Consider the following 27,778-nt stretch of genomic DNA (forward strand, 5'->3'; position numbering starts at 1 on the left):
AAGAAGTAAGAGGGCAGCGAGTTTCCAGGGACAGCGTTGAGGTCAGATCCAGTTCTCCTGATGTTTGCTCTTAGGATCTTTCCACTCTGCCAGTCCGTCACTTTCTTTTTTCCTTTGGCCAACTTTCTTCCCTCCCTCCCTTCCTCCCTCCCTCCCTCTCTTTCTCTCACTTTTTAAGAAAATTGTGGTGAGGACACAACCTGAGATCTACCCACTTAACAGATTTTTAAATGCACAGTACAGAATTGTTAACTATAGGCCCAATGTTGTACAGAAGATGTCTAGAATTTATTCATCTTGCGTAAATGGAACTTTATACCCATCACTTCTTAACGGTGTTATTTAGGGTGAGTGTGCAGGGGGCAGCATGAAAAAGAGTGATGAAAACTTTTTTTAAATAGGTCTTTTCCATCTTAAAAAAAAATTCTGAAAAACAAACTCTGGACAGAGGGGATCCTTTTCATCTGCTCCGTTTTGACTGAAACCAATAGATTATCATTCCATCCTTGATCAAAGGGTCAGCAACCTCTGCAGAGAGGCAGAGGGAGGTGCTGGGTGGGCTGGAGATCTCTGGCAATCTCAAGGGACACCCATTACATTTCACATTTGGTTTAAAATGGAAGATGCACCTTAATGGAAAAGCTGGGGGAGGTGGGGGAGGAGAGAGGCGAGGTTGCCAAAACACAGTGTGTGCTTTGTCGCAAAAGTGCTCTCTCTGCATCCAAGCATAAAAATAAATAAAGGCAAGTGCTGGGTGGAGGAGCCATGGCTGTAAACCCATGGACAGCTTAGTGAGCAGCATAAAAATGCTTTATGTGCCAAGAGGAATCAAGTCCACAGACCAGGCTGGGCTGAGGCTTTTTTTTTTAATTTTATTTTTGGCTGCGTTGTGTCTTTGTTGCTGCGCGTGGGTTTTCCCTAATTGCGGTGAGAGGGGGCTACTCTTTGTTGCAGTGCGCGGGCTTCTCACTGCGGTGGCTTCTCTTGTTGCGGAGCACAGGCTCTAGGCATGTGGGCTTCAGTAGTTGTGGTGCGTGGGCTCAGTAGTCGTGGCTCAAGGGCTCTAGAGCGCAGGCTCGGTAGTTGTGGCACACGGGCTTAGCTGCTCCACCGCATGTGGGATCTTCCCGTGTACCCTGCACTGGCAGGCGGGATCGAACCCGTGTACCCTGCACTGGCAGGCGGGATTGAACCCGTGTACCCTGCACTGGCAGGCGGATTCTCAACCACTGTGCCACCAGGAAAGTCCCTGGGGCTTTCTTTAAAACCCCCAGGCCGGGCCAGGGGACTGTTTAGCTCAAGTGGAGGTCTTTGCCAACTTCCCACCATAATATGCCAGAAATACTCTCCCCAAGTGTTAAGAGATCACTAAGGGACCAAGGAGGGGGACAGGCAGGGAGTCAGATACCTGGAATTTCCTTCAGGTCTGTCCATGTGGTCACTAAGACCTCTGACAGTCCCTGATCCTTGAGTCTCATACATTAGTTACTGAGCATCTGCTGGCTTCTGGGCATGGTATACACTGACGGAACAGTGATAAAAATGGCCAAGACACAGTCTCTGCTTTCATGAAATAGAAGTGGGTAAAGAACACACATAAACAGATGTACTAGTTGGGTTTTGAGGGATATAGAGGAGTCCACCAGGTAATGACAGATGGACTTATGGAGTAGAAAGTCATTGTGTGTGTCTAGATCAGTGAGTCTCCATGAGGGGAGATATGCGGCAAGGAAGTTAAAGGGATGCTAAAGAGTTTGGGCTTCATTCTAGAAGCTACGACAGCAGTGGCTTTCAGGGTGAGCTATACCCATCCGCCCCCTCCTCTCTGCTCCCAAAGTACTTTAATACCACCCTGTTCCCGCCTCCTTCCCCCGTTATTGCACAACACCAAAGGGTTGTGTGCAAAGAAAGATGATAATCGGTATGTCTGCTTTGCCCACTAGATAATAAGCCCCTTGACACTGGGGATTATGCCTTTTCCCTCTCTGCTCAGCGCAGAGTGGGTTGAACTGGCTAGCTGGCAGAGGACAAGGCTTGACATGTCCTTTTGGGGCTTTCACACTGTGACCGACTTAGCGTCAGCTCATAAACCAAGAGTAAGCTCTGACATCAAGTCAGCAGGACAGGAGGTTCCAGGGATGGCAGAGCCTCTGCCCTCAAGAGGCTTATAATTGTAAATTATGAAGACAGTGTCCTCCAACTGCTCAACTCCTGGGAATTTATAAGCCCTTCCACAGACATTACCTCATTTTATCTTTCCAGGGAAGGGGGGAAGATCAGACTAAGACAGATGCAATGAACTGCAGTGACAGATCAGGCCAAAATTAAGTATTAAATTGTGTCTTGATGAACTGTAAGAGGCCTTGCCGTTCAGAGCAGAGGCAGAGGTGTACGGAAGCTGGAGGACTCAAGAAAAACTTGACAGAGGAAGCGGCCAGTCAACTGGGGCCTCGAGGGCAGAGTAGGTAATAATGATGACAATTAAAATTTAACAAGCTGCTACTACGTACCAGGTCCTCTGTTAGGTGCTCTACATGCATTTTCTCACCTAATTTTCACGATGCAACTAGGAAGTACGTACTGTTAATGTCCCACTATTATGGATGGGGAGTTGGAATCTCTGAAAGGCCAAGGAGATTGTGGGTGGTAGAGGAACGAGGCTTGAAACCCAGAGCCTGAGCACTTAACCACCATGCTACGTTTCCTACAGCATTTGGGTTGGTGTTTCCTGAAGGTCTGCTGGAGACTGGACGATGGGCAGTAGCAGGTCTGGCCAACCTCCAGACCTAACCTAACAAAACACCCTGTTCTTGCTGTTTAGAGATCAATGATGGTACCATGATGTCATTCATACATTCAGTTAATTAAGTTATTCAATATATATCTACTGGGCCCCATATGTAAGGCTCTGTGCTAGCTACGGGGCACTGAGCAGTGGACAAGGCAAGTCTCTGTGCTCATGGCCTTCTAAAGTGGGGAGCCAGACATGAGCAAGTAAAAACAAAATGATCAAGGTCATGTCTGATAGTGGTAAGTACTTTGAAGATAAGTCAGTAAGAGTGGCTCGGGGCAGGAGTGCTGCTGTGTCTCAGGTGGTCTGGGGAGGCCTCCTTCAGGACATGACATCCTTTGCTTGGGCAAAACCCTGAGCTGTGAGAGGGAGCTGGCCATGGTAAGATATGGAGGAGAAATGTTCTAAGCTGTGAAAAGCAAGTGCAAAGGCCCTGAGATGGAAAAGAGCTTGGCATAGAGCATGTGAGCAAAAGGGAGCCTGGCAGAGATGAAATGAGAGAAGTAGTCAGGGGACAGCTCATGTGGGGCCTCCTGGGTCATGGGAGGGATTGTGTAATTTGTTCTATGTGGACTGGGAGAGCCATTTGAGATGACTGTAAGCAGGACAATGGCGTGATCCAATGCATGTTTTATGATCACCGTTTCCCATATGCAGGATGATCTGTTGGGGGGAACAGAGGATGCAGGGAGATTGCTTAGGATTCACTGAGTATCCAGGTGAGCAGTGTTGGTGCCTTGAATGGAAGTGGAAGGAATGGAGATGGAGAGAAGTGATCAGACTTAGGGTCGGGCGGGAGAGCTGACCAGACCTGCAGATGGATTGGGTGTAAAATATGGGAGAGAACGGTCCTTTCTCGTAGCTAGGGTTTCCACGGAGAGAGGAAGGGCAGGGACCAATTACCTTTCCTTTGTCAAAGTAGCCTATGATGATCTCATAGAGCGTCTCCTTCAGCTGTCGGTGGGTCTGGGAGTGCTGCTGGCCTGTCTGCATGACCTGCGACGCACACTGTTCATCTGACCACTGCGGAGAGAGGACACACACAGTCACCTGGGGCAGGTGTCTCCCCTACTGCTGAGGAGTGGGAGGAAGCCCTGCAAACACCCCTGCTGGCCTCCTTGTCGCCCTGAGTGTCCATCAGAGAGATGCTGGTCTGCAGTTTCCACGGGAAGCGCCTCCTCATTTCTGTGGAGTTACACTTATTTGACTCTCCATTGGCTCATGTGAATGGCTTGTAGGATTTTTCTCTGAAACCCTGCAAGACATGGTCTCAGCACTTCAAAAGCCAAAGGAAATCTTTCAGACTTTGTCCTGCTCCAGCAGCACTTTCAAGAGAAGAAAAACAGCTCACAGGGCATGCTAATGATTTACAGTTGATGTTTGGATGTTATATAAAACAGTTGGAATGTTATGTAAAACTGCAAGACGTATCTCGGGTGTTGTTGCTGCTGAACGTGAAGGTCACTAGAAACCTTATGTGACCAGACAAAGCAGTGCAGAAAAGTAACCTGCCAGGTTAAGAATTTGGGGACACAGAACAAAACAAAATTTATTTGGCTAACTCTTTTTCTTTTTCTTCTTAACTCTTCAACTTGCTGTGAGGGCTCCATGGGGATCCCAGCATGAATCCCCTTTACTGGAAAGGCAGTACCTTGAGAAGCCAGGTGTGGAGAAGGAGTGTATAGGCAGCCTCTGTGTAATTGTCACAGTCCAGGTGAAGGTCGCGGAGTTTGTACAGGTACCTGTTTGGGGAAATATGCTAAATCACCAGGTGCAATAATAAGCAGGCAGGTGGTAGGGCCAGGCCAGAAGGAACAACTGGGTACCTCTTGGAGTCACAAGGGAGTCCTCCATTCCCTCTATCCAGACTCGCATGGATGACAATGATAGCACCTAGCACTCGTGGGGCATTTAGTGTATGACGGGAATCATGCTAAGTATTTTAAATGCCTCAGATTATTTAATCTGTCTGACAATCCTGTAAAATAGGTCCATTGAGAATTCTCATTTACAGCTAAGAAAATTCTGGCCTGGAGAAGTTAGGTAACATTCCAGCCAGTATTCAACTTGATACTGAAGACTCTACCCCATGCAATACAACAAGTAAGGGAAATCAGGGAAGGAGAAATGAATAGCTTGTCAGAGGTCACGTGCTAATGAAGAACTGGGACGTGATCCCAGTCTAACTGCCTTCAGAGCCTATGCTCTAATCATTGTACGACTCCAAGGGCATGGACAAGCCACAGCACTGTAAAGGGCAACTCCTACCCTCTCTTCAATGCTCTCTAGATGTAAAGGAACTGAATTTTCTGATAAGAAAAGGACGTGGACCAGGGGCTAGAGACTGGATATTCACGTGGAGGCCTGGAGCTGTCAGCAGAGAGAACCTACTATTCAACTGTAATCACATTCCCATCTCCCACACTTTTCCAATGTGACAATCCAGGGCTGAATCGTAGAATGAGTCTACAGTTGAAAGGTGTTAAGAACAGGACAAGAACAAAGGAAGGGAGCTTAGGTCAATTACCTGATACATAGTAAGTATTAAGGGGCAGTGAATTCACTTTTCTGCGCCTTAGTTTTGCTCATCTGTAAAATGGCAGTGCTCACAGAACCTACCTATAGAGTTGCTGGGCCTATAAAGGGACAAGCAGATCATGTATAAAAGGCTCTGTCAATGACAGCCTGCACTGCTGCTAATAAATGTGAGTATGCACCGAAAGTGATTAGCCCGTAGCCAGTGCTGAGCAGTGACAGCTATTATCTATTATCCTTGTGAACCACGTTCTTCTACAAAACATTCCCTCCTGCCACTGCTGGAAACAGAATCCAGAGCCAAAAAAAACCCCACTGCTTTGGTGACTTGCATGTCATCGGGAGCGTTTATTTAAACCCAGCTCTTAGTAATGTGGTGAAGGGAAGAGGCTGTGATGTGATGCCCTTGGTCCCTCCTCCAAGAGGAAGGGCGCTGTCTGTAACCGTGCCAATATGCTGCCTTGGCTATCTAACTACAGGGAACAAAGGGCTTCTCACGCATCTGTACTCAAAGCAAGTCTCAATGCTCAGGCTTAGATTCCTTTTATAAGAAAGCTTTCTGCTTAGAATGTCACCCAAGAAGGAGCTAGAGCTTAATGTCCCTGGCTCATAACACATGGCCAGAGGGCCAAATGGAGGCTGCCTGAACTCAGGGTAGGGACTGCCAAAGATTTTAAGGGGAAGAAAGTTCAATTAGTGGTTTCTGATAACTAATGAGCTAGTGACCTTTTGCTCATTTATTTATTCAATCAGCAAAGTTGTACTGGGCACACAGGCTGTACCAGGCATTACAGATAAATGGTGGCAAAAGCAGATGCCATTCTCAGGGTTTGGGATTTATAATTTAGGAAAAGGGACGGGCATCAATCAATTAAGTAATTGCAAAAATACAGCTGTGATCAATGCTGTGAAGGAGGGGTCTATGGTACTATGAGAGCAGGACTCATCCAGGTAGGGCTTCTAGAAAGGTTCCCCTAGTGTGACAGTTGGGCTGGGATCCCAAGGTAAGAGGATGAGTGGGGGAGCATCCCAGAGAGATTCTTCATTCGTTTATTCATTCTACTAATGGGTGCTTTATATATTATATCAATTCATCCTCCCAACAATTTTTTTATAGGTAAGAAAACTGAGACCTACACTAGAGTAGATAGAGCTAGAAATAAACAGAACCAGGTTTTTGTTTGTTTGTTTGTTTGTTTGATGCAGTACGTGGGCCTCTCACTGCTGCGGCCTCTCCCACTGCGGAGCACAGGCTCCAGACGCGCAGGCTCAGCGGCCATGGCTCACGGGCCCAGGGCCCAGCTGCTCTGCGGCATGTGGGATCCTCCCAGACCGGGGCACGAACCCGCGTCCCCTGCATCGGCAGGCGGACTCTCAACCACTGCGCCACCAGGGAAGCCCTAGAACCAGGTTCTGACACCGGCTATTTCTGCCTCTACAGTCACTCTTGCTGCCTTAACTTTCTGCTGATCAATAGAGCTTTCAGGAAAACTCCACGTGGTGTGTGTGTGTAAGAAGTGTTGAGGCTGCGGTCAACCTTTAAAGCCCCCTGCGTACATGGTCAAATCCTGTCTTATCTCCACCTGCCTGGCCTTGGTCTCTTAGGTTCCTGATGCCTGGGTCCAAAAAGCTTGAAGAGAGTCAGAGGGAGAGCTTCCCTGCTGCTTTCAACTCCGTAATTGGACAAGGCACCCCCTCCTATCCTTTGTCAACTCAAGGGTTTGGTGCTCAACTACAGAGCCCAATGGAAGACACCCTGATGGGCCCGACTAGGGATCTCAATGCAAACGGATGCCAGGAGGGCAGCTTGAGTGAGGTGGATGGGATGAAGTTCAATGGGGAATGGAAACGATGTCATGACCAGAGCCCTCCTGCCCCCATCTGAAGGGGCCACTACCACCTAGCCTAGGCAGTGGTCGTCAGGACAGGATGAGGGCCCAGTGTTGCCATACCTTCTGAGTTTTTCAGAAGAGGGAAATTTTGATTTTTATGTAACATCTCTAGAATTTTAAAATTTGGCAACCAATTAAAAATGTTTCTAAATACTACGCCTGCCAAATAGGACAGATTTTCATACTATATTCTGTTTACAACGTCTGGTTTAGGCAAACGTGGAAGCTTCCTAGATTACTATAGGATTCACAACTCCAAAACTTATGGAAATCTGGGATTCCCCATCTGTGTTTCTAAAATGGGAAGAAAAGAAAAGATGTTGGGGGAGAGAACCATGTGCCAGGCACTTTACCTGTAGCATCTCATTTAATCCTCAGAACAGAATGGAAACATTCTACATGGGGAAACCTCAGCCCGAAGATACTGAGTGATTTATCCAGGGTCACAGAGGAAAAAAGGTAAAGCCTCCCAGGCCCTTTGGATCCAAAGCCCCATGCTACTACAATAAGTCACGTCTAGTGATGTTATAAATACTAACCAAGCTCAGGACAACCTATGGAATTATCTTTTTTCCAAATGATAGTTCTTATTTCTGGAATAATGCTAAACAAAGTACCTAAAAATATTTGCAGTATTTTGCAGAGTGAATTTGGACTTGGAGTCTCTGGTCTTTGACAGAATGTGTCAAAAGCCTTGAAAGGGCCTTGGTCGTTAACCTTACAGTCAACGCCACTTTGCAGGCTTTCGTCTCATAAGGAGATGCATAAAGATATATATATGTCCAAGAATTTTGTCATTGTGCTATTTATGATAGAAAAAAGTTGGCAACAACCTAAATATTCAACAACATAGGATTGGCTATATAAATTATGGTATATTCTGGAAAGGGAATTTTATAGTTTCATTAAAAATTAAGTTGAAATACTTCTGTTGACATGGAATTCTTGTCAAGCAAAGAATAAATTATGAGCAATATGATCCCATTTCTGCAGAAACTAGGCATGCATAGAATTTGATCTATATCTAAACATAAATATAAAAAGGTCTGGGAATATGTATAGATTATGGGAGTTTATTTCATTTTTTGTTTTGGCTGTCTGTATTTTATGAGGTATTTTTGGTAATAACTATGCTTTTTGTTTTTGTTTGTTTGTTTGTTTGCCGTATGCGGGCCTCTCACAGTTGTGGCCTCTCCCGTTGTGGAGCACGGGCTCTGGACGCGCAGGCTCAGCGGCCATGGCTCACAGGCCTAGCTGCTCCGCGGCATGTGGGATCTTCCTGGACCGGGGCACGAACCCGTGTGCCCTGCATCAGCAGGCGGACTCTCAACCACTGCGCCACCAGGGAAGCCCAGTATGTATTATTTTTGTAATGAGTAAAAGTACCAATAAAAAAAAAACTTTGGAGGAAAAAAATGAGAGTCTGAGACACACTGGCAAGGGGTTCTTTGCTTCAGCCGAATGTCCCCCCCACATCCTTCATATGATGTTCAAATACATATCTTTTAAATGCCTACAAAGAAGCGGGCATCATGCATCTTGGTATTTTTTTCCCTTCAAAGCTGGGCTGGCGGATGTTCTAACTACCAACCCTGGACTAGGGCTTCGCATGCCATTCTTGTAACAAACGCACGTGCAATTCACCAGCTCAATCCACAGCAAAACAGCATGGCAGGTCAGAGAACTCCAAGTGGATTTGGGGGGCTGATTGTAGGAGATAGAAGGAGTTGAATCTGGGGAGATTGTTAGGAATCAGAACAAAGAGGGTCTGAATGTCAACAAGATATGCTTAAACTCTATGCTAAAGGCAGCGGGGAGCCATCGATGGATATTGAGCGGGAGAGTGACACAGCAGGCCTGGGTTTCAGAAAACAAAAATCTTACCTTATGTACATCTCTTCCCGATTATTATCTTTGTAGAAATTCTAGATAAGGGAGGAAAAACAGTGATGAGGTTTTTTTCTTTGCAGAGCAGCAGGGGTGGAGGGCACTGTGATGAAGATGAGAGGAAATTGCTATGTACTACCTGGGCGAGATGGGAGCAAGAAATTTACTTTCCTGAATGCATCAAACAGCTTATTCTGCCTTGAAAGTCACTCCCCTGATCCTTAGACTATAAAGGGACAGAGGAAGTATCTCAGCCATCACATCGGGGGGTGCAATCCAGCTATTTGCTGCACTGAGGGATGCCAAGATTGAGGCCGTTTACTTTGACAAAGTCTACTATGAAAGGCAGTCCAGCTTGATCTTTAAAAGCCCAGATCTTGCACTCAGGCAGAACTGAGTTGGAATCAGAGTAATAGCAATAGAGTAATAGTAATCACAACAGATCCCAGTGATGATAACAGATCATAACTTCTGATAGTATAGAACTATCCGAAGTTATGCTGAGATTCCACAGTCAAAAACATTTAAGTCTGGCAATACCTATTCCAGCTCAGGGCTCACGTAGACCAGTAGTTGTCCTGGAATCCTGTGCATTTTAAAACAAGTCCTTACAGATTTTGAGCCAGGAGGTCAGGACCCAATCCTTGAGCCACACTTTGAGAAAACCCAGGTTTAATTCAAGGCACTCATGTGCACCTGAGGCTCCGAGAGGGCGAGGTGATGCGTTCCAGGTGTTCCAGGGCATAGTCAGTGGGTGGCAGAGCCATACTAGACCTGCAGACACACCCACCCCATCCTGTTCTTCTCCCTGATACCATGTTTAAGCCACACACCAAAATCTAGCAGAGTCTAACTGCTTAGAGACCTGCCTGTCCCAACTTTCTCCCAGGTCAGATTCTGACAGTTGAAGGTCAGTTTCTTCAACCAACTTCTAACTCTCCAAAGAGAGAAACTGCTATACTCCTGGAAAACCCCTGTCCGTGCTCTTTATGTAAATTGGGCCTTGTGGAGTTATTAGCAATGAATTCCTTTCTGCTGTAATCAGGAGGGTTTTTTGTTGTTGTTGTTGTTGTTGTTGTTTTTGTGGTACGCGGGCATCTCACCGTTGTGGCCTCTCCCGTTGCGGAGCAACAGGCTCCGGACGCGCAGGCTCAGCGGCCATAGCTCACAGGCCCAGCCGCTCTGCGGCATGTGGGATCCTCCCGGACCGGGGCACGAACCCGTGTCCCCTGCTTCGGCAGGCGGACTCTCAACCACTGTGCCACCAGGGAAGCCCTGTAATCAGGAGTTTTAAACTCCCCTTAGCATTTCAGAAAATCAGTGGCAATATCTGGGCTGTTTAAAAAGAGTCCACTTAGGGAACCTAGAAAAATGGTACAGATGAACCGGTTTGCAGGGCAGACATTGAAAAGACACAGATGTAGAGAACAAGCATACGGACACCAAGGGGGCAAAGTGGCGGGGGAGGGTGGTGGTGGTGTGATGAATTGGGAGATTGGGATTGACATGTATACACTAATATGTATAAAATGGATCACTAATGAGAACCCGCTGTATAAAAAGATAAAATAAAATTCAAAAATTCAAAAAAAATAAATAATAATAATTTTTTTTTTTTTTTTTGCTGTACACGGGCCTCTCACTGTTGTGGCCTCTCCCGTTGCGGAGCACAGGTTCCGGACGCGCTGCCTCAGCAGCCATGGCTCACGGGCCCAGCCGCTCCGCGGCATGTGGGATCTTCCCGGACCGGGGCACGAACCCGTGTCCCCTGCACCGGCAGGCGGACTCTCAACCACTGCGCCACCAGGGAAGCCCAATAATAATACATTTTAACATAATGTTGCTGAATTGTAATGACTTCAGCATTCATTACAGATACGTTAGTCATTTTCAAATCACTGAAGAGGAAGTGTATTTTAACTATAGAATTAAAAAAAAAAAAAGAGTCCACTTAGGGTAAACAGAAGACACACAACAGAACTTTGGGGACAGGATTTATATTTCTGGAACACTGGGAATGGCAGGGGCATTGAGGTGATAGATGCCACATGGTCTTTTGGTGAACTTTATTCATTTTAACCACTTTAGGGTGGGCTGGCATGGTGAGTATAAAGCACTGTGGCTGCTACCAGCTGTCTCATAAGCACATCACGGTACATCTGAAGGGAGACTATTTGGGAGCTGGCCAATGGCAGGTCGTGTGGTACAGGGGTGAAGAGTCTGGGTTTGGAACTAGCTGCTCTGGTTAGCCTATCCCATAGTAATTTTCTATAAATACTAGTTATCAGTATTACTTCGTTCTGTAAGAGAAGGAAACAAACACACAGTGAGCATTTAACCATGGGTCAGGACTGCGCAACCTACGAAATAGGCACGATTATTTTCACCATGGAGCAGATAAGCAAACTAAACCTTTAGAAAACTTTCTTGACTAGTGTAGTCTATTAATTATCAGAGGTAGGATGAGAACCCATAGCCTGTGTGACTCTAAAGCTCATACTCTTAACTTCTTTATACTGCCACCTTCCTTCTTTGTGTATTAAGTGCTAAAGGAAATACTGTCATCCCCTGGCAGCTGCAGGGGGTTGGTCCCAGGACCCCCACAGACACCAAAGTCTGAGAATGCTCAAGTGCCTTAAATACAATGGCGTAGAATTTGCATATAACCTACGCACATCCATATACTTTAAATCACCTCTAGATTACTTATAATTACTTAAACAATGTAAATGCTATGTAAAGAGCTGTAAATCCAATGTAAATGCTACGTAAATAGTGGCCAGCATGCGGCAAATTCAAGTTTTGCTTTTTGGAACTTTGTGGAATTCTTTTTCCTGATTATTTTCAACCTTTAGTTGGATCAGCAAATGCCGAACCCTTGGATGGGGAGAGCCAACTATAGTCATTCCCATTTCATATATATGATAAACTGAGGCACAGGGAACGTGAAATGATTGACTTCAAGACACAGAGCTAGCAGATGTCAGGGCAAGGACACCCTCACGTTTGTCTGATTTCTAAAGCCCTTAGTGCTGCTTCCCTATCCAGAGCCATAGTGGAACCCAAAGCCAGACCTGCTCCCAAGACTCCGATCTGACTCAAAATGGGGAGAGCCGCGCACATACCAGCAGGTTCACGGTGCAGCTCATGCGGTTGTCTTTGCTCTCGTCCGTCATCACGCCCCGGTAATCCAGCAGCTTCTCCAGGAGGCCTTTGACCAGGTTCACAAAGTTCTCCACGGACTTGTAGATAGTTGGGTGTTCTGCAGCACACTCCATCAGGCTGCGGCACAGACGGGAGGGCAGTGAGCTCGAGGCCAAGGGAGAAAGAGCGTGCTCGGGGTCGGGGGTTGGGGGCGGGGCTGCGAGTCGGGGGCGGGGCTCGGGAAGGGTGGAGAACAAGCCAAACAAACCGGTGTATCCAAGTTCCCCTGGCTCATTGGCTCATTTTGTTCCTTTATTCAATCACTTAACTCATTTATACACTGATTTGCCCATATAGTGTAGAAAGTAACTTTTTCCCCACCATCAAAATGAGAAAAAATAAAAATAAATTTCTAGTGTGGGCGGTGGTGTGGAGAAATGGTCACCTTTACAGACCCACATTGGGAGTAAATCAGTACAACTTTTGGGGGCAGCAATTTTCACAATATCTGTAAAAATTGTAAAAGTACATATCCTTTGATCCAATAATTCTACTTTGGGGAATCTATTTTACAGAAATAATCCCAGAAGTATGTAAGGATATATTTACAGTACGTACAAATTGTGTCTAATAGTGAAATAGTTGGAACTATCTTAAATGTCCAATTAAAGCATATTCACAAAATGTGACTCTACAAAGTCATTAAAAAGTATGAGATCAATATGTTTTGAAACAAAAAGCTCTGTAAAATGTATAGTTGAGAAAAGTGAGTCTCAGAACAATACTTATGTTCTATTTAACCAACTCACAAAGAACCTACCACGTCCCAGGCATTATTCTAAACGTCTTAGAAATGTTACCTCATTTAATCTCCCATCACAGTCTTATGAGATAAGATATAAGATGTTTGCAGATGGTGAAATTAATGCACAGAGAGGTCAACTAACTTGTCCAAGGTCACACGGTTGGTAAATAACAACAGTCTGGCTCCAGCATCTGCTCTCAACCACCAAATGCTATATGTGAGTGGAAGTTCATGCCTACTTTTAAAGAATTTTATTTTATTTAGTTATTTATTTTTGGCTGTGTTGGGTCTTCATTGCTGCACGCGGGCTTTCTCTAGTTGTGGCGAGCAGGGGCTTCTCTTGTTGTGGAGCACAGGCTCTAGGCGAGCAGGCTTCAGTAGTTGTGGCTCGCGGGCTCTAGAGCACAGGCTCAGTAGTTGCTCCGCGGCATGTGGGATCTTCCCGGACCAGGGATCGAACCTGTGTCCCCTGCATTGGCAGGCGGATTCTTAACCACTGCACTGCCAGGGAAGTCCCTGTGTGTGTCTACTTTTATGTGCCTCTGTGTGTTTATGAATGTGACAGATATGGTCAGGAAGGATAAACACCAAACTAAATGCACGTTGCTTCTGGCAAGGGGTCTAGGTGGGGGAATAGAGGAGGACAATGTTCATTTTTCAACTGAAATGTGCATATAGTATTTGAACAATTTACAACATTTGTTGTAATAATAATATTCTAAATTTTAAAAACAAAAATGAAAATAGTGACATTCCTTAAGTACCTATCAGTTGCTAGGCACTATTCCAGGCATTGTGTAGGGCGGGGATGGGGAGAAAGATAAAAAAAAAAAACAAAAACAGAAATATAAAAAGGATCACGCCTACCCTCAAGCAGCCCACAGGCTAGGTAGGGAGAGACAGATGGATTAAAATTTTAGTTAATGACTACTTCTTAATCACTTATTCTCCACCAGACATTGTCTAATCACTTTTTCTAAAGAAATGATCACAGTCATTCTGGTAAGTAAAAATTATTCCCCTCATTTTGCACATGAGGTAATCAAGGCCCAGAGAAGTTAAATGTCCTTCCCAGCATCATTCCGATAGTCAGCGGTGACCTTGGGAATCAAGACAATCACGGGTCAGTATTTTCTGCAGAGAAACACTGTGGTGTGTTCTCAGGCATCTTGAGTAGACAAGCATTTCCCAGGCTGCGTCTGTTTCTGCCTACTCTGCCCATAGCAGTTTATAAGTCCCAAGAGCTCCTAAGAGGGGGAAGGTGAGGAAGGCAAGGAGTCTGGAGGGTCATTCTGCCCAGAAGCCAAGCCACGCTGCAAGGACGCGATGTCTCGAACTGTGGCTGTGATCAGACAAATCCATCTTCGCCATGGGAGAAGCACCTGTTCCCGGCTCTCAAGGAGAGATGCAAACTGCCCTGTGATTTAGGCCTGTCTGGCTCAGTCATCAGCTGTGCCTAACTCCTTCTGCGATGGTCACTTCCAGCCTTGCTTTCCGTCTTAATGACAATGCAATGAAACTTCGTCCCAGCGTTTGGGGTGTGGTTTCTCACAGCCTCCCAGGTAGAAGGCATCTGAGGGCCTGAGCGTGGCCAGACCAGTGGCTCTCTGCCCTGGTCACATGGTAGAATCACAAGGGGAGCTTTTCCAAAGCTCAATCTCCACTCTAGGTCAATGTCTTTGTATCTTTGGGGATGGGAGCCAGGAAGCAGTATTTTATTTTTTCAGTTCTCCAGGTGATTCCAATGTACAGCCAATATTAAGAACAATTGGTTTTGTCTGCTGCTTTGCGGACTTCAGTGTGCATGGGAATCACCTGGGCACTGCGTTCATTGATTCTGATTCAGCAGGTTTGGGGTAAGGCCTGAGATTCTACATTTTAACAGGCTCCCGGGTGATGCTATATGGTTGGTCCTTTGGGAAGCAAGTGTTTAGAAAAACAAAGTCTTGGCTTTCTTAATCTATTTCTTAGCCGTAAGGTAAGAAAACCGTCCTATGGTCTAGGGTTGGAGAGGTAGATGGGCAGATTGGTTTGAAATCACCCATCCGTCCACCACCTATCTGTGCACTCAACATGTACTCTTCTGGGAACTAGGGATCCAGAGATCTCAGAACTAGCAATTGACTGACCTCCAGGAGTTCACCGTCTAGCAGTGGAAGTGGATATAGAAGTAAAAACTAACTGTAATACATGATACTATCATTTATTGAGTACCTGTGTTCCAGATGCTGTGCTAAGCTGGTTTTACTGATCATCTTGTTTAACACTCACATAATCTTCTTGAGGTAGGCAGTGTTATCACCCTCAATTTGTAGGCTAGGCTCGAGGCCCATGGGGCTGAGTTCTAATCTCCATCCTGCCAAGGTCACACAGCTGTTCCTCTCCTTTGAGCCCAACAGTGGAATGGAAGTGGCAATGAAAAAGAGCTGGGAGGCTCTCAAAGTGATTCAATAGTCCCTCACTCGGTCGAAGGAGGGATGTCAGAACACTGGCCACTCCGCATCTATGCTCCTGCCTTGGTGGGGCTGGAGGGAGGTCACACCTCCCTCGAATAGACCTGCATTCAGTATGGGAGGCCTTCAGAGGGAGGGATCCCTGACCCACACCTTTGTCAGTGCTTATGGAACTGGACTTCTCATTCATTCCTTTAAAAACTATGTATTGTGTGCTTCTCATGACAGGTTCCCTTTCAACTGAACTGGTCTGAGTGGGATCTGGGCTCCAGAACACACCTTCTCTGTCCCTTTCAGGTTTCCAGCCCCCGTGCCACTTTTAGAAATGTTCCCAGGCAGATGGAATACAGGAGGGTAGAATGTGTCTCATTACTCCATTCAGTATGGGACTCTCACTTTAAGACAGGTGTGGACTAATGCGAGCGGGCTCCAAGGAGAGTTCTAAGGATGGGGAGGCGCGGGATGCCGTGTAAGGCTGTGCACTGCATGAGAGCACGTGAATACTGCAGTGCAGCACCACTTCATGCCCTAACCCTCGTGCCTTGATGCAGGGCTTCAGCTGCCACCAGAAGGGAAGCCCTGCTCGATTCACAAAAACACCATCCAGTTACCCAGCCATGTGCCCACAGAACTGGGTCTGCCCAGAGTGGGCCCTATGTATCAGTGGAGGCCCTGAATGAGGGGCTGGGAAGAGGGTTAGAGGAGCTGAGGTTCACCAGTCTGGAAGAGGAATGATAGGTAGGCTCATGGCTTCAAATAATCACATCAATATCCACCTGATCAACGATAATAATAACTACTATTTCCAGATTACCTACAAGGTGTCACAAACTGTGCTAAGCACTTTTCATGATGTGTCTTGTTTATTCTCAATAAAAACTCTAGGAGTTGGATGGTATTTTTATCCTCAATTTGCAGATAAGGAAACTGAGGCTCAGGAAGTCAGAAGGAAGGAAGGAGCAGGGACTTGGCCCCTGGATGTTCTGACGGGGTCCTGACTCTTCAGGTTGGGTGGGCTTGATTCATTTTGCAAAAATCATTCACGCCTCTGTTTCAGGAGAAACATAATGAGCTGTTTTTAATTTCCTGGACCTCTAAGGACTCCTTTTATAAATAATCGCTCAGGAAGGATTTGAAAATCCTGCTGATCATCTGAAGACTGGCCGCAGGGCCCCATCCGCTTATAAAAATGGAAACTGCCAGCACCAGCCCTGGTTTCACTTCTGGTCAATATTTAGATTTTTCCTTTCTTGAGCTTTAAGAAAAACATTAACTCAGGCAAAATGTCATCTCCCCACTGGACAATCAGTCTCGATACCTACCCGAGGAGCAGATGATGGGTTTCTCGGCTAGCCCAGTGGCCTTTGCTTTCTAGGTGTTTAGTGATGGTTGTGCACAGTGACAGGAGGGGGCGAGGGCAGCTGGGACGGTGCTGCCTGGGACTCAACTCTGTCCACTGGGCTCTGCCCGCTGGGCAGGGGAGAGAGGGTCATTGTGAGGGTCAGAGCAAGACCTTCAGTCTGCTTTTTGTTGTTAAAGTTAAAATATTCCAAGAGGACTGGGGAAAGAATTCAAGATCAGATATATATCAGAGAATCATACAAATCAGGGAACCTACAATTAAGAGGGAATTTGGGATGTGTGAGTCACATTCCTGAACCTTGGGAGAAGTCCTCACTCTTATCATGGTGTCAAAGATAGAAACTGGGAGTTAGGTGAGGGATCAAAGGACATTTCCTGAGCTTCGACCTGCTGTGTGCACATGTTTTATAGTTATTCACTCTTCAGTATAACCATAGGAGGCTTATTATCCCCATTTTACAGGTGGGCACATTGAAGCCAAAGATGTTGCATGATTGGTCCAAAGTTGTGCAGCTGCTAAGTGCTGGAATCAAGATGGAAATCCAGTGACTTCCTCCAACGATATATTAATGGCCAATATGCACATGAAAAGATGCTCAACATCATTAGCCATGTAGGAAATGCAAACTGAAGTGACAATGAGATTTCATTTCACACTGATTATAGGATGGCTATAATCAGTAAGATGGATATTAACAAGTGCTCAGAAGGATGTGGAGAAATTGGAACCCTTGTACGTTGCTGGTAGGAAGGTAACTGGTATAGTCACTTTGGAAAACAGTCTGATGGTTCCTCAAAAGGTTACATACAGAGTTGCCATATGACCCAGCAATCCCACTCCTAGTTAATACACCCGAGAGGACTGTAAACATGTGTCCACACAAAAATTTGTAAATGAATGCTCAAAGTAGCATCATTCCTGATAGCCCAAAATGGAGACAGTCTAAAAATCCAACTGCTGATGAATGAATAAACAAAATGGGGTATTTCCAAACAGTGAAATATTATTCGGCAATAAAAATAAGTGAAATACTGACACGTGTTACAGCATGGGTGAACCCCGAGAACATGTTATGAGAAAGAAGCCAGTCACAAAGGACCATATATCGTATGATTCTATTTGTATGTAATGTCCAGAATAGACACATCCATAGAAACCCCAGAGAAGGGGAGGGGATGATGGCTAAGGGGTATGGGCTTTCTTTCGGGAGGTAACAAAAATGTTCTACAATTGACTGCGGTAATGGTTGCACAGCTCTGTGAATATACTGAAAGCCATTGAATTGTACACTTTAGGTGAACTGTATGGTAGGTGAATTACATCTCAATGAGCTGTTAAAACAACACAGTGTCCTGAGTCCGAGGCCAGTGCTCCTGGGTGCTACCCACTGCCCACTGCCTCACCAGGCCTGTGCGCTGGAGTCCAGCAGAGCTGGGTTCAGTCCCAGCTTGTCCACTTGACTAGCTTGGCCTAGTTTCCTCAGACAAGACATTTCCCTGAGCTTTGGGGGCCACCTATGTGAAATGGGATCAAACAGAGAAAACGTAACTAAATGAGACAATACTGGGAGAGCACTTAGCGTGGTTTCCATAAATGTTGGTTGTGGCCAATATCTGTCAAAGATTGAGCAAGGAAAAAGGAAAAGACAGCAAAAATTATTCCACAGCTAAGAGATAACAAAAGTGAACATTTTGGTGGATTATTTCCCTCTCCCCAACACAGCAAAGTTTCTTTTTATCTGACCCGTCCCATCAATATCAAAGAAACAGCCACTGCAGAGAGAGATGTGAGATTTCTTCCAAAAATGGAGCCTCTCCCATACGCATGAGCCTATCTCCAGGGGAGGACAGAGCCACTGGAGCCCCCCCGGAGTCCTAAGCCCTCCGGCCTCAGGCCCACCTTCCCGGCTCCTCCCATGCTGGGCACTGAACTTACATGGACTCCAGCAGCTGCATGTACTGTTCGTCCCCTCGGCCCCCTTCCACCTCGTGGTCCAGCTTGAGGATGATTTCATTTTCAAACTGAAGAAGCAGGAGATGAAAATCAACAATAACGTTAGAAGGCTGAATGCTGAAATTAGTCAATTCATTTTTTTAACCAAAGCTCAGGGAGCATATATCATCTCCCAGGTTCAGGGCTGAGCACTGGGAGTGCAAAATGGAACAGGATACTACATTTGCCTTTTAGGAGTTCCTGGAGAGCGGAGAAGAGCCATAGATGGTTAAGTGCTGGAGCAGAGAGATGGGCATAGGAGAGAGAGAGAGAGGAGAGTCTACAGGGAAGGCTCACAGCCCATGTCATTTGACCTTGTTCTCAAGTTTATCTTGAAATTTTGCAGGAGAATGTTAAGAGAAAGGGCATTCCTAGCCGAGGGTATAACATGTGCAAAGGCACTGAGGGATATGACAGAGCACAGATCTCCAGGGAATGGCATGTTGTCACGAACAGCTCTTATTTCTGCCTGCCTAGCAGTCCTTTCTCTATACTTTGGTGATCACATCAACCCTGATCTCAGTTTGTGAGACTCAGGTGGGCTGACCATACCTCCCTAGGTCTAGGTGTGGGTACATGATCAGGCCAAGCTCCTGATCAGTATCTTCCATTATCCAGACCCTACAATTAAGGCGCAGATCAAGCCAGTGAGACTGAAATCTGAGGTTCTGTTGACACTCTTAGGGAAAAGAAGTCTTTCTGCTTAACTTGGAGATGGAAGGTTTTAAGCCCGGTGCTGCTGGAAAGGACCACAATGAAAGAGCCTGCCTGAGAATGACACCAATGTAGTGGAAAGCAGAGAGGAGGGGATGGAGAGAGACTGAAACCTGGTGCCACTTTTGAGCTCCTGAATCCAGCCATATCTGAAGCTGTCATATTTACATGAATTAATGCCTCAGAGAGTCAAGTCTGGTGACAACTGTAATGGTCAGAGATCCGACTAGCTAAGTGACCTGAAAGTAAGTATGCACCTACACACCAAATCTTCTAACACTGAAGTCAGAGAGTATTTTGTCTTCCTACTTTTAATGTCAAGAAGCATTTCACCCAGTTGAGTTCAACATTTTGAAGAGCCATTTGTTATCTCTCTTACATGGTTGTAACGCAAAAATGGTTTGTATACTGTTTTAATATCATGCCTTGATGAGTCCATCCAAACCATGCAGTCTACCCATCTCCCTTTTTACCACTAGATAACAAACTGGCACTTAGAGAAGGGAGGGAGGTTCTTGGCAAAGCTCAACAAGGTCCAGGGAGCCCTTGGGGGCTCCTGGATCTTAACTCAGCCCCTTTACCCTCAGTCCTCACAATAACTCCATGAGGTCTGGAAGTCAAGGATCACCTTTAAATGCTATAATGCATGAAAAACAGCCAGCCCCTGCTTAGCACCACCCTCAGTAAGTGTCAGTTCTTATGACAGATGAAATAGAGGCCCAGAGAGTTTAAGTGGCTTGTCTGAAGTCTCAGATGAATGGCAGAGACATTTTGGCAGGCTCTTTCCAGTGCACAAAGGATCAAGCCCAGTCGAGTTGGCTGGAATCTTTCGGTGACGGAAGGCAGAGGCCAGATTCACTTTCCCTCTGCTTCACATATCATCCGTGGAGCCGTTGTTCCCTCACTTTTGTGGGCTAAGGGCCAAAGGTAAGGACCAGAAGCTTGTGCTGATATAGCTTGTGCTGAGAAAGAATTTCCTGTGAGTTTCCACAGTTGAGGAAGATTTATGGAAGGAGATACACAGGCCTGGAAAGATGGGTAGGATTGTGATAAATAGGGAAAGGAAAGGCATTCTATGTGTGTGTGTGTGGGGGGGGGGGCGGATGGACTGAGCAAAGGTGTGGAGCTTGGAATGTGGAGAAAAATGAGGAGAGCATTCAGCTGGAGGAGAGAGCTCAAGCAAGAAAGGATGGAAGTAAGAGCGGAGACCTAGACAGAGGCCAATACGGAGAGGGTCTGGGCTGCCACTCTACATGTCCATCACGCCCCTTATATGATGCATTTTGTTAAGCATGTCAAGGGTCATCCAAAGTCGGGGACTGGGGGCTAGCATGATTAGACATGTATACTGTGTCAAGCCCAGGCCAGGAAGAAATATACCCAAGGGACTACAAGAGTAGGTGCTGATGTTAGGCCACGGTTGGGGTAAATAAGCACTGGCTTTAAATGTCTCCTCCATCCCCTCCACCATCTTGGGAAAGCTAGTAGGTCTTTCTAATCCTCAGTGTCATAGTTTATATCAGGGCTCAGTAGACATTTTCTTTAAGGGCCAGATAGTAAATATTTCAGGCTTCGTGGGTCAGTCTCTGTGTCAACGACTCACCTCTGCTGTTACAGCGCCAAAACAGCCGTAGCTAATACAAAAACAAATTGGTGTGACTCCAGTCCAGTAAAACTTTATTTACAAAAACAGGTGGCAGGACAGATTAGGCCTGGGGCCATAGTTTGTTGATCCTGATCAATATTATAGGAATAACAGTGGTACCTACCTCATGGGGTAGTTAGGAGGGCTGGGGAAATTTTATTTGCACTAGGGGAGTGCGTAGGCTCAAGTATGCACTGGGTTTGCTTGTCGATTGCTGCTAATGTTATTGTTATTACTGCTGAATGTTACTGGAAAGCAGTTCTTGGGGGAGAAAACCAGCTTTTTTGTCTAAATTGTTCAATGGTAAATGCTGGCACGATTCCTCCTCGTGAGATGAACTTTCCTTTAGAGCCGAGAAGTGGATGGGCTAAATAAACACTTGTCTCAGGGTCACAAAAGAGCCCACAGGGAGGGAAATTACAGGGTTCCAGGAATATGCAGAGCTGATGACGCCAGCCATGCCTGAACCCTCCGGAGTGGGCTAGAGAGGGAAGGCCTCAGTCAAGCATGTCCCAGGGTAGACTCTGGCCCTCTGGGCTGCTGGGGCCAGTGCTGTGCTCTGCTCAGGAGTGGCTATGACCACAGGCTTTGACAACAAACAGACTTAGTTTGAGTCTTGCTTTGACTGTTTTCCTCACCACGTGACGTTGGGCAAGTTACTAAGCCTTTCTGAGGCTCAGTTTTCTCATCTGTTAAATGGACATTTAAAACAGCACCGACTTTATAGTGCTGTGGCGAGAAGTTAATGGGAAAACACATGTGAAAGGCCTGGCCTGGCGCTTAGCACATAGTAGGTGCTTCATATTTGTTAGCAATCATCATCATGACATTGTTGACACTATCCTCTTCATTAGCATCATATTACAACAGTCAAGGGAAATGGATATCATCAGCCTCACTTATAAATCAGGAAACTGAGGCAAAGTGGGACCTTTGTCTTGGGCTTCAAAGGATGGATGGACTTGACTTAGGGTACTCCCAAGGGTCCCACACACTCCCAAACATACACTACATTACGTCACCATGACAGGCCTTACCCCCCAACATTGTCACTATGCAGAGCTTAGGGCGCAGCTCTGGCTTCTCCAAATTAATCCCATTTCATCCACACTACAAGACTGCATCACATCAGTGACTCCTTCCCCCACCCCTGCAAGATGGATATTTGTTAAGGAGCATCCTCAGGTTGCTTTCACAGAAGTTACATGCCGCAAGGCCCGATACCAATCTTAAACACTCAGGAAAACGGGGGTGAGCTCTAGGAGACCTCCTCTTGAAGCAGAATGACATCACGTGGCTCTCACATTTGCATCATGCCTTCCCTGCACTGTTTCCTCTGCCTCTCTTGCCTGCTTTAGAACCTCTTGGCTATTTTCATCCTCTTGTTTGCCTAGAACATTTTTTTGATAGGAGCCGGGCCCCTCCGAAGTGTGAAATGTAGGGATCAAGAGCTCTTCCTCAGCTACCTTCAAAGGTAAAGTGCTGACTATGACATGGGAGGGGGCAGAGATAGTGTGACAGGCCAGGATGGCAGAGAGATAACAAAGATGAAACTGGCACCAGTAAGTCAGCCTGTGGTCTCCTTTGTTAACTAAATGCTGGTTGTCCTGGGGTGGGCGGAAGCTGACATGGGAGGAAGCTGGTGGAGGCAGTGTCACGTGAGGAGGGATGCTGATGCAAGTTAGTGCAGCTTCCTAATTTTGAGTTATCTCATCTCTTCCTGTTTCATTTCATCATCCACGGAGCCTGAGTCTGGGAACCTATAATGGTATTATGATACACATTTTATGGATGAAAAACTGAGACTGAGAAAGGTTAAATAACCTATCCAAATTTATTCAGCTTATAAGCAGCAAGTCTATCTGACTCCAAAGCACAGTGTCCAGAGACAGTAGGTGCTCAGTACACATTTAGTGAATTGATTTGCACTTTTCCACATTATGTTCTAAGCCGTTTGAATCACCAATTCACTCCATGCCAAGACTCAGTCTCAGTGGAATCTGCCACACTGATATCTTTGTCCATTAATTCATTCAACAAGCAATTATTGAGTTCCTGCTGTGTTCTAGGCACTGTTTTAAGTGCTGCTGTCAAATGCTATTATCTCTTCCTTCTCTGAGAAAGGGATTCTCTCTGGATCTCCTGCCTGCTGAGAGCTCAGACCCTCCAGCTGATTAGTACCTAATCCTGTTCTACAATCTGCCTCATAGGTAACCTCCCTACATCCTAGGACCTCCATTCCTTCCCACCAACATCATCTAGAAAGCCCAGCGTCCCTCCCTCCACAAAGAATTGGCCACCAAGACAACTGGTCTACCCAGCCTCCTATGGGGTTACTCAGGCAGTGGTCAGCCACCCTCATTATCCTACATTATAAAAGCATTCACTGGAACGTTCCTCTCTGTACCAAGGCAGTGGTGGGATGGAGGTCTAAATGCCTCCATTCATACTGAGAACATTGACATGGTTCAACGTCACATTCACGTCAGGCACTTGACAGGGGCTGGGAGTTCAGGCCTGAGGGAACCGCTGTGGCCCTCAAAGAGGAGCTCACAGTCTTGTGATGGAGGCAGACCTATGAGCAGGTTGTCATGCTATGGGGCACAGGTGACATGCCTGAGCGCCACGCAGGTAGGACTAGATGCATTTCACTTTAACTGGGGCATGGCCACGCCAGCCACAGCGTGGCCAACTCAAGGTCCCCCTTGCTGTCCACAGCCCCACCACGGGAATCATGGAGTATACCAGGGACATGAAATCCAGTCCCAGTTACAGACAGAGACGGCCTGGGGTGAAGTGATGTACTCCTGAGGGGTAACGGCTCTCAGTCAAATGCATCGGGCATTTAATTGGGGCTAGAGGGGGAGGGAGGGAAATCTGGTGATGAGGTTGCGTAAGAAACTTAGAGCAGAGACACTGCCCTGGGGCCTCCTTCTCCCCACCCCAGCCACTCAGAGTCTGCCCTCTTCCTGTCCCAGTTCCATTTGCTCCAGCTCATCCTGCTGGAACAAATCTTGGTCTCTTGCATCCAGATGCTCCACTGCCCCAAGAAGCAGGAAAGGCTTTCCCAAAGTGTGAGGCCACAGCTGAAGGATGACTACGATTCTTCAGGTGAAGAAATCAAAGGAAGAGCCCGGCAAAGGGATGACAGCAAAGGAACTACAAGACATTGGGTATCAGGCCAGAGGGCCTGGTGTGAGCCAGGAGCAAAGGCCCTGCTAAGTTCTCCTGTGAGCTCTGCTATTTCCACTAAAACCCACATTTTAGAAAGGGAACCCTGTCATCTTCTGGGCACGTGGTTCTTCCCTTATCTCACTATTTGGCATCGTGCACTAATACCAGTTTGCACATGAGGCCTCTGGGGTCTCAAACCCCAGTTCTGCGGTTCATTCTGGATCTGGCCATCAGGGCAGCTTGGGGCTCATGGGGGCCTTGCTTCCTCCCTTTCCTGGGGACACCATCCATGGCTGCTTACTCCGAACCAAGCGGTAACACCTGGGTCTGCTCATCCCACAGCTGGGCTCCCACCAAGCATGCAGCTTGTGTTCACACGGGAAGCTGCCCCATTAGTCAGCCTGACTGTCCCATCCCTTTTGATAAGGTAGCAATGAAGAGAAGCAACTGGGGAAGGAGCTAATGATGAACACATGCCTGGAGCGAGGAGCCCGGGGATGACCCCATTCATGGGGAACAGGTGGGTGCATGCCACAGGGAGGCCTCAAGAAGGGAATCCATTAGGGCAGGAAAATCACACGACAGGCAAGCCTCGGAAGACATGAGGCCACCAAACACAACCATCAGGTTGTAATCCAGAAAGGACCTGGGTGCACTTCTCCTTCGGACATTGTATGCCATCAGTACTGGGAGTGTATCTTTTGCACACCTGCTCCCAGGACGTCTTCTGAGCCAGCTGGTGCCCATACCATGGTGGGGAGTGCTGACCTGAGGGGAAGCACGATGCCCCTCATCCCATGTACTGTGCCCTGCACAGGTTCCCAAGCTTCACAGACTTTTCTTCCCCCTTAAAAGGCAGCAGATTCCAGACAACCATCAAACACTCGATCCAGGGCTGCGCCTTCTACTCCCCCACCCCAGCTGGTTGGATATGGTGTCTTTCTCCATCTGAACTCCTCACCTGATTTCTTTACAGGCTCCCTGCAGAGGGGCAGCTGGTCACCAGCCTTCCTGGGACTAGAGAGCTCCCACCAGTCCCTGGGCGGGGAGTGTACCCTCTCACACTGAGATCATCACAGCTAACTAGTCTCTTTCCTCTTAGAACCACCTTTTCCAAAGTGATTGGCACATCCAATAGATGTTTCTTCAAGAAATAAATTTGAGAAATTCAACAGGTCTGTTTACTGTGGAACAGCTCAGTGCCTTGGCTACGTTAATGTGCATTGGAAGTCTCCAACAGGGGTTATGGCACGCAGGGGCTTCCCAAGGTATTTAACCTCCAAACCCTCTTCCCTAGAGCATCTGGTGGGATTAGAGCTCCACGGAACATTTTTTGAGAAGGCACTGCTTGAAAGGACACCGCTCATTCTTTCATTCAGCCAGCACTTACTGCGATGAGGCCCATGGCTGGAGAGTGCGGTGGGCACAGGCTGGGCTTGGGATTGTCGTGATCTGTGTGTTGCAACCTCTGCTCTGCCTCTGTCTTGATGTGTGACTTCGGGTAAGTGACTTCACCTCTCTGAGCCTCAGCACTTCCATCTTAAAATTGGGTGGTAATGCTGCCTACCTCACAGGGTTGTAATAAACAGTTCATCCCATGAACTACTGTATGGAAGTTATTTACCATGCTTGACACAGAGTAAACGCCTAGTTAATGGCAGTCATTGTCATCATCATCATCATCACTTTTAGGACACGAAGATGAGGAAGATGCAGAAATGAGTTTAGTGCAAGGCAGTGTATAATAAGGATACCTCAGACAGCTGGAATGACATAGGAATAGAGGGCAAAGATCTCTTAAAGGATGAGCGTTGGAGTGGGCTTTGCAGGATTGGTAGGAGCGTAGATGATGTCGGCAGGAAGGACTGTGAATGTGGCAGAGAACCCGAGGAAGTGGAAACACGAAGGAGGATGCTCACCAAGGCAACGCAATTCAGGTGAGCTGGCGGGGGCGGGGGGGGGTTGCCTGGAGAATAGGTGAGGGGGAGGAAGGAGTTGGAGGAAATGGCTGGAACATTTGATGGAAGGCCAGAGCAAGGAGGGCCTGGAATGCACAAGACAGGGTTTGGACTGTATTTGGTGAGGATTAGAGAACCAGTGAACAACGGGAGGGTAAGGTCTGCAAGGATTTTAAGGAAAAGCACTTTGGAATCTGCTGCCTTTTAGAAGGCACTTAGGTACCTGTTTTAAGGAAAACTGTCTGGCAGCCAGACGTGGTATAGAATGAGAGGCAGAAATGCGGCAAGGCCGGGGCGAGGGCACGGAGCCCAGTTAGGGGGAGCACCAGGTGAGAAGGGGGCTGAGCGGACAGGAGGGCGAGACCTGGAGGTACTGCTAAGGCAAACTTGGCAGGACTTAAAGCCACACCTTCCTAAACTGGGAGTGACTCCTGAATGTTGCCAGGAACCTGTTGTGGAAACCAGTGTTTATTCCACTGGCAGAAGCATCTGCAGTGTCTGGGCCCAGAAAACGGTCCTTATCCTTCCAGTTTGATGGGGTTTTCAATGAAAATGCTTGGTCAGTGGCCCTCGCGTTTGACACAGGTGGCTCACTCCCTGCATGCTGGGGAAAGCCTCCCATTCCATCCCCGAGGCAGGTCTGCGGGGCCTCCCTAAGTATGGGCCTTGGGCTCTACTTGCTGTCAACCCTGATGCATGGCCGAGTCTGACACTTGGCGGGGTAGGCTCTCTCTCAGCTATTCAGATCTTCCGAGTCATCCCAGAAGCAGAAGTGCTGGACAGAGGTGGGTGTCAGCTTGGGGCAGGTGGGAGGGAGGGGGCCTTTGGACACACCTTGAGGGGGCTCTTCGGTACAGAAATAGAATCCTTACTATTTCCTGTTGAGAAAGGGACCACGCTGATACAAAGCAAGAAAGTGCATTTTAATCTCGGCCTTGGGCAGGAAAGTGATAGAATACTGGCCAAATCCGATCTACCAGCTCATTCAGGGCACAAGAATAAACGTCCCCAGCCTACCGTCAAGCCTCTGAATGAAGGCCAGGCAGATGGAACAAGGATATCATTATGGAAAAATGGGCTGAGGATTAGGGATGCTGGCATGAGTTTCCAGCCTCATTTTTTACCTTTTTGAAATCCCCAATCCTTTGATATTCACACAGCATCATGTCGAAGAAGATTGGGATGGTGGCTTTCCGGAGCTCAGCCTCAGGGATAAGTGTCATCTCTAATATAGGTCCCACCATGCCTGGGATGAAGCAGATTTTGTTCTGGCCTGAAAGAGAAGAGGGACATGGACCCATGAGACAGTTTTCATGATGCACAGGTTCTCAGACCATGCCTGGGGAAAGAAAAAAAGGGAGGCAAAATTGTAAAAGCAATAGTTAACACTGACATAGTTGTTTACCAGGATCCAGGCACCATTTT

General features: G+C 46.9%; 1 protein-coding gene across 1 annotated transcript in view; it reads right to left on the reverse strand.

Moving 5' to 3' along the window:
* DOCK2 (dedicator of cytokinesis 2) overlaps nt 1–27,778 on the reverse strand; it is a 416,115-nt gene that overhangs the window by 36,105 nt on the left and 352,232 nt on the right. Inside the window, exons 33-38 of the mRNA XM_081230991.1 lie at nt 27,478–27,626; nt 18,806–18,891; nt 12,231–12,387; nt 9,103–9,143; nt 4,443–4,533; nt 3,695–3,814 (exon numbers count right to left, since the gene is read on the reverse strand). Coding sequence (XP_081087117.1) covers nt 3,695–3,814; nt 4,443–4,533; nt 9,103–9,143; nt 12,231–12,387; nt 18,806–18,891; nt 27,478–27,626 — 644 coding nt within the window. The remainder of the gene's footprint in view (nt 1–3,694; nt 3,815–4,442; nt 4,534–9,102; nt 9,144–12,230; nt 12,388–18,805; nt 18,892–27,477; nt 27,627–27,778) is intronic.

This window comes from Mesoplodon bidens (genome assembly GCF_964165515.1).
Source record: "Mesoplodon bidens genome assembly, chromosome: 4".
NCBI lineage: Eukaryota > Metazoa > Chordata > Mammalia > Artiodactyla > Ziphiidae > Mesoplodon > Mesoplodon bidens.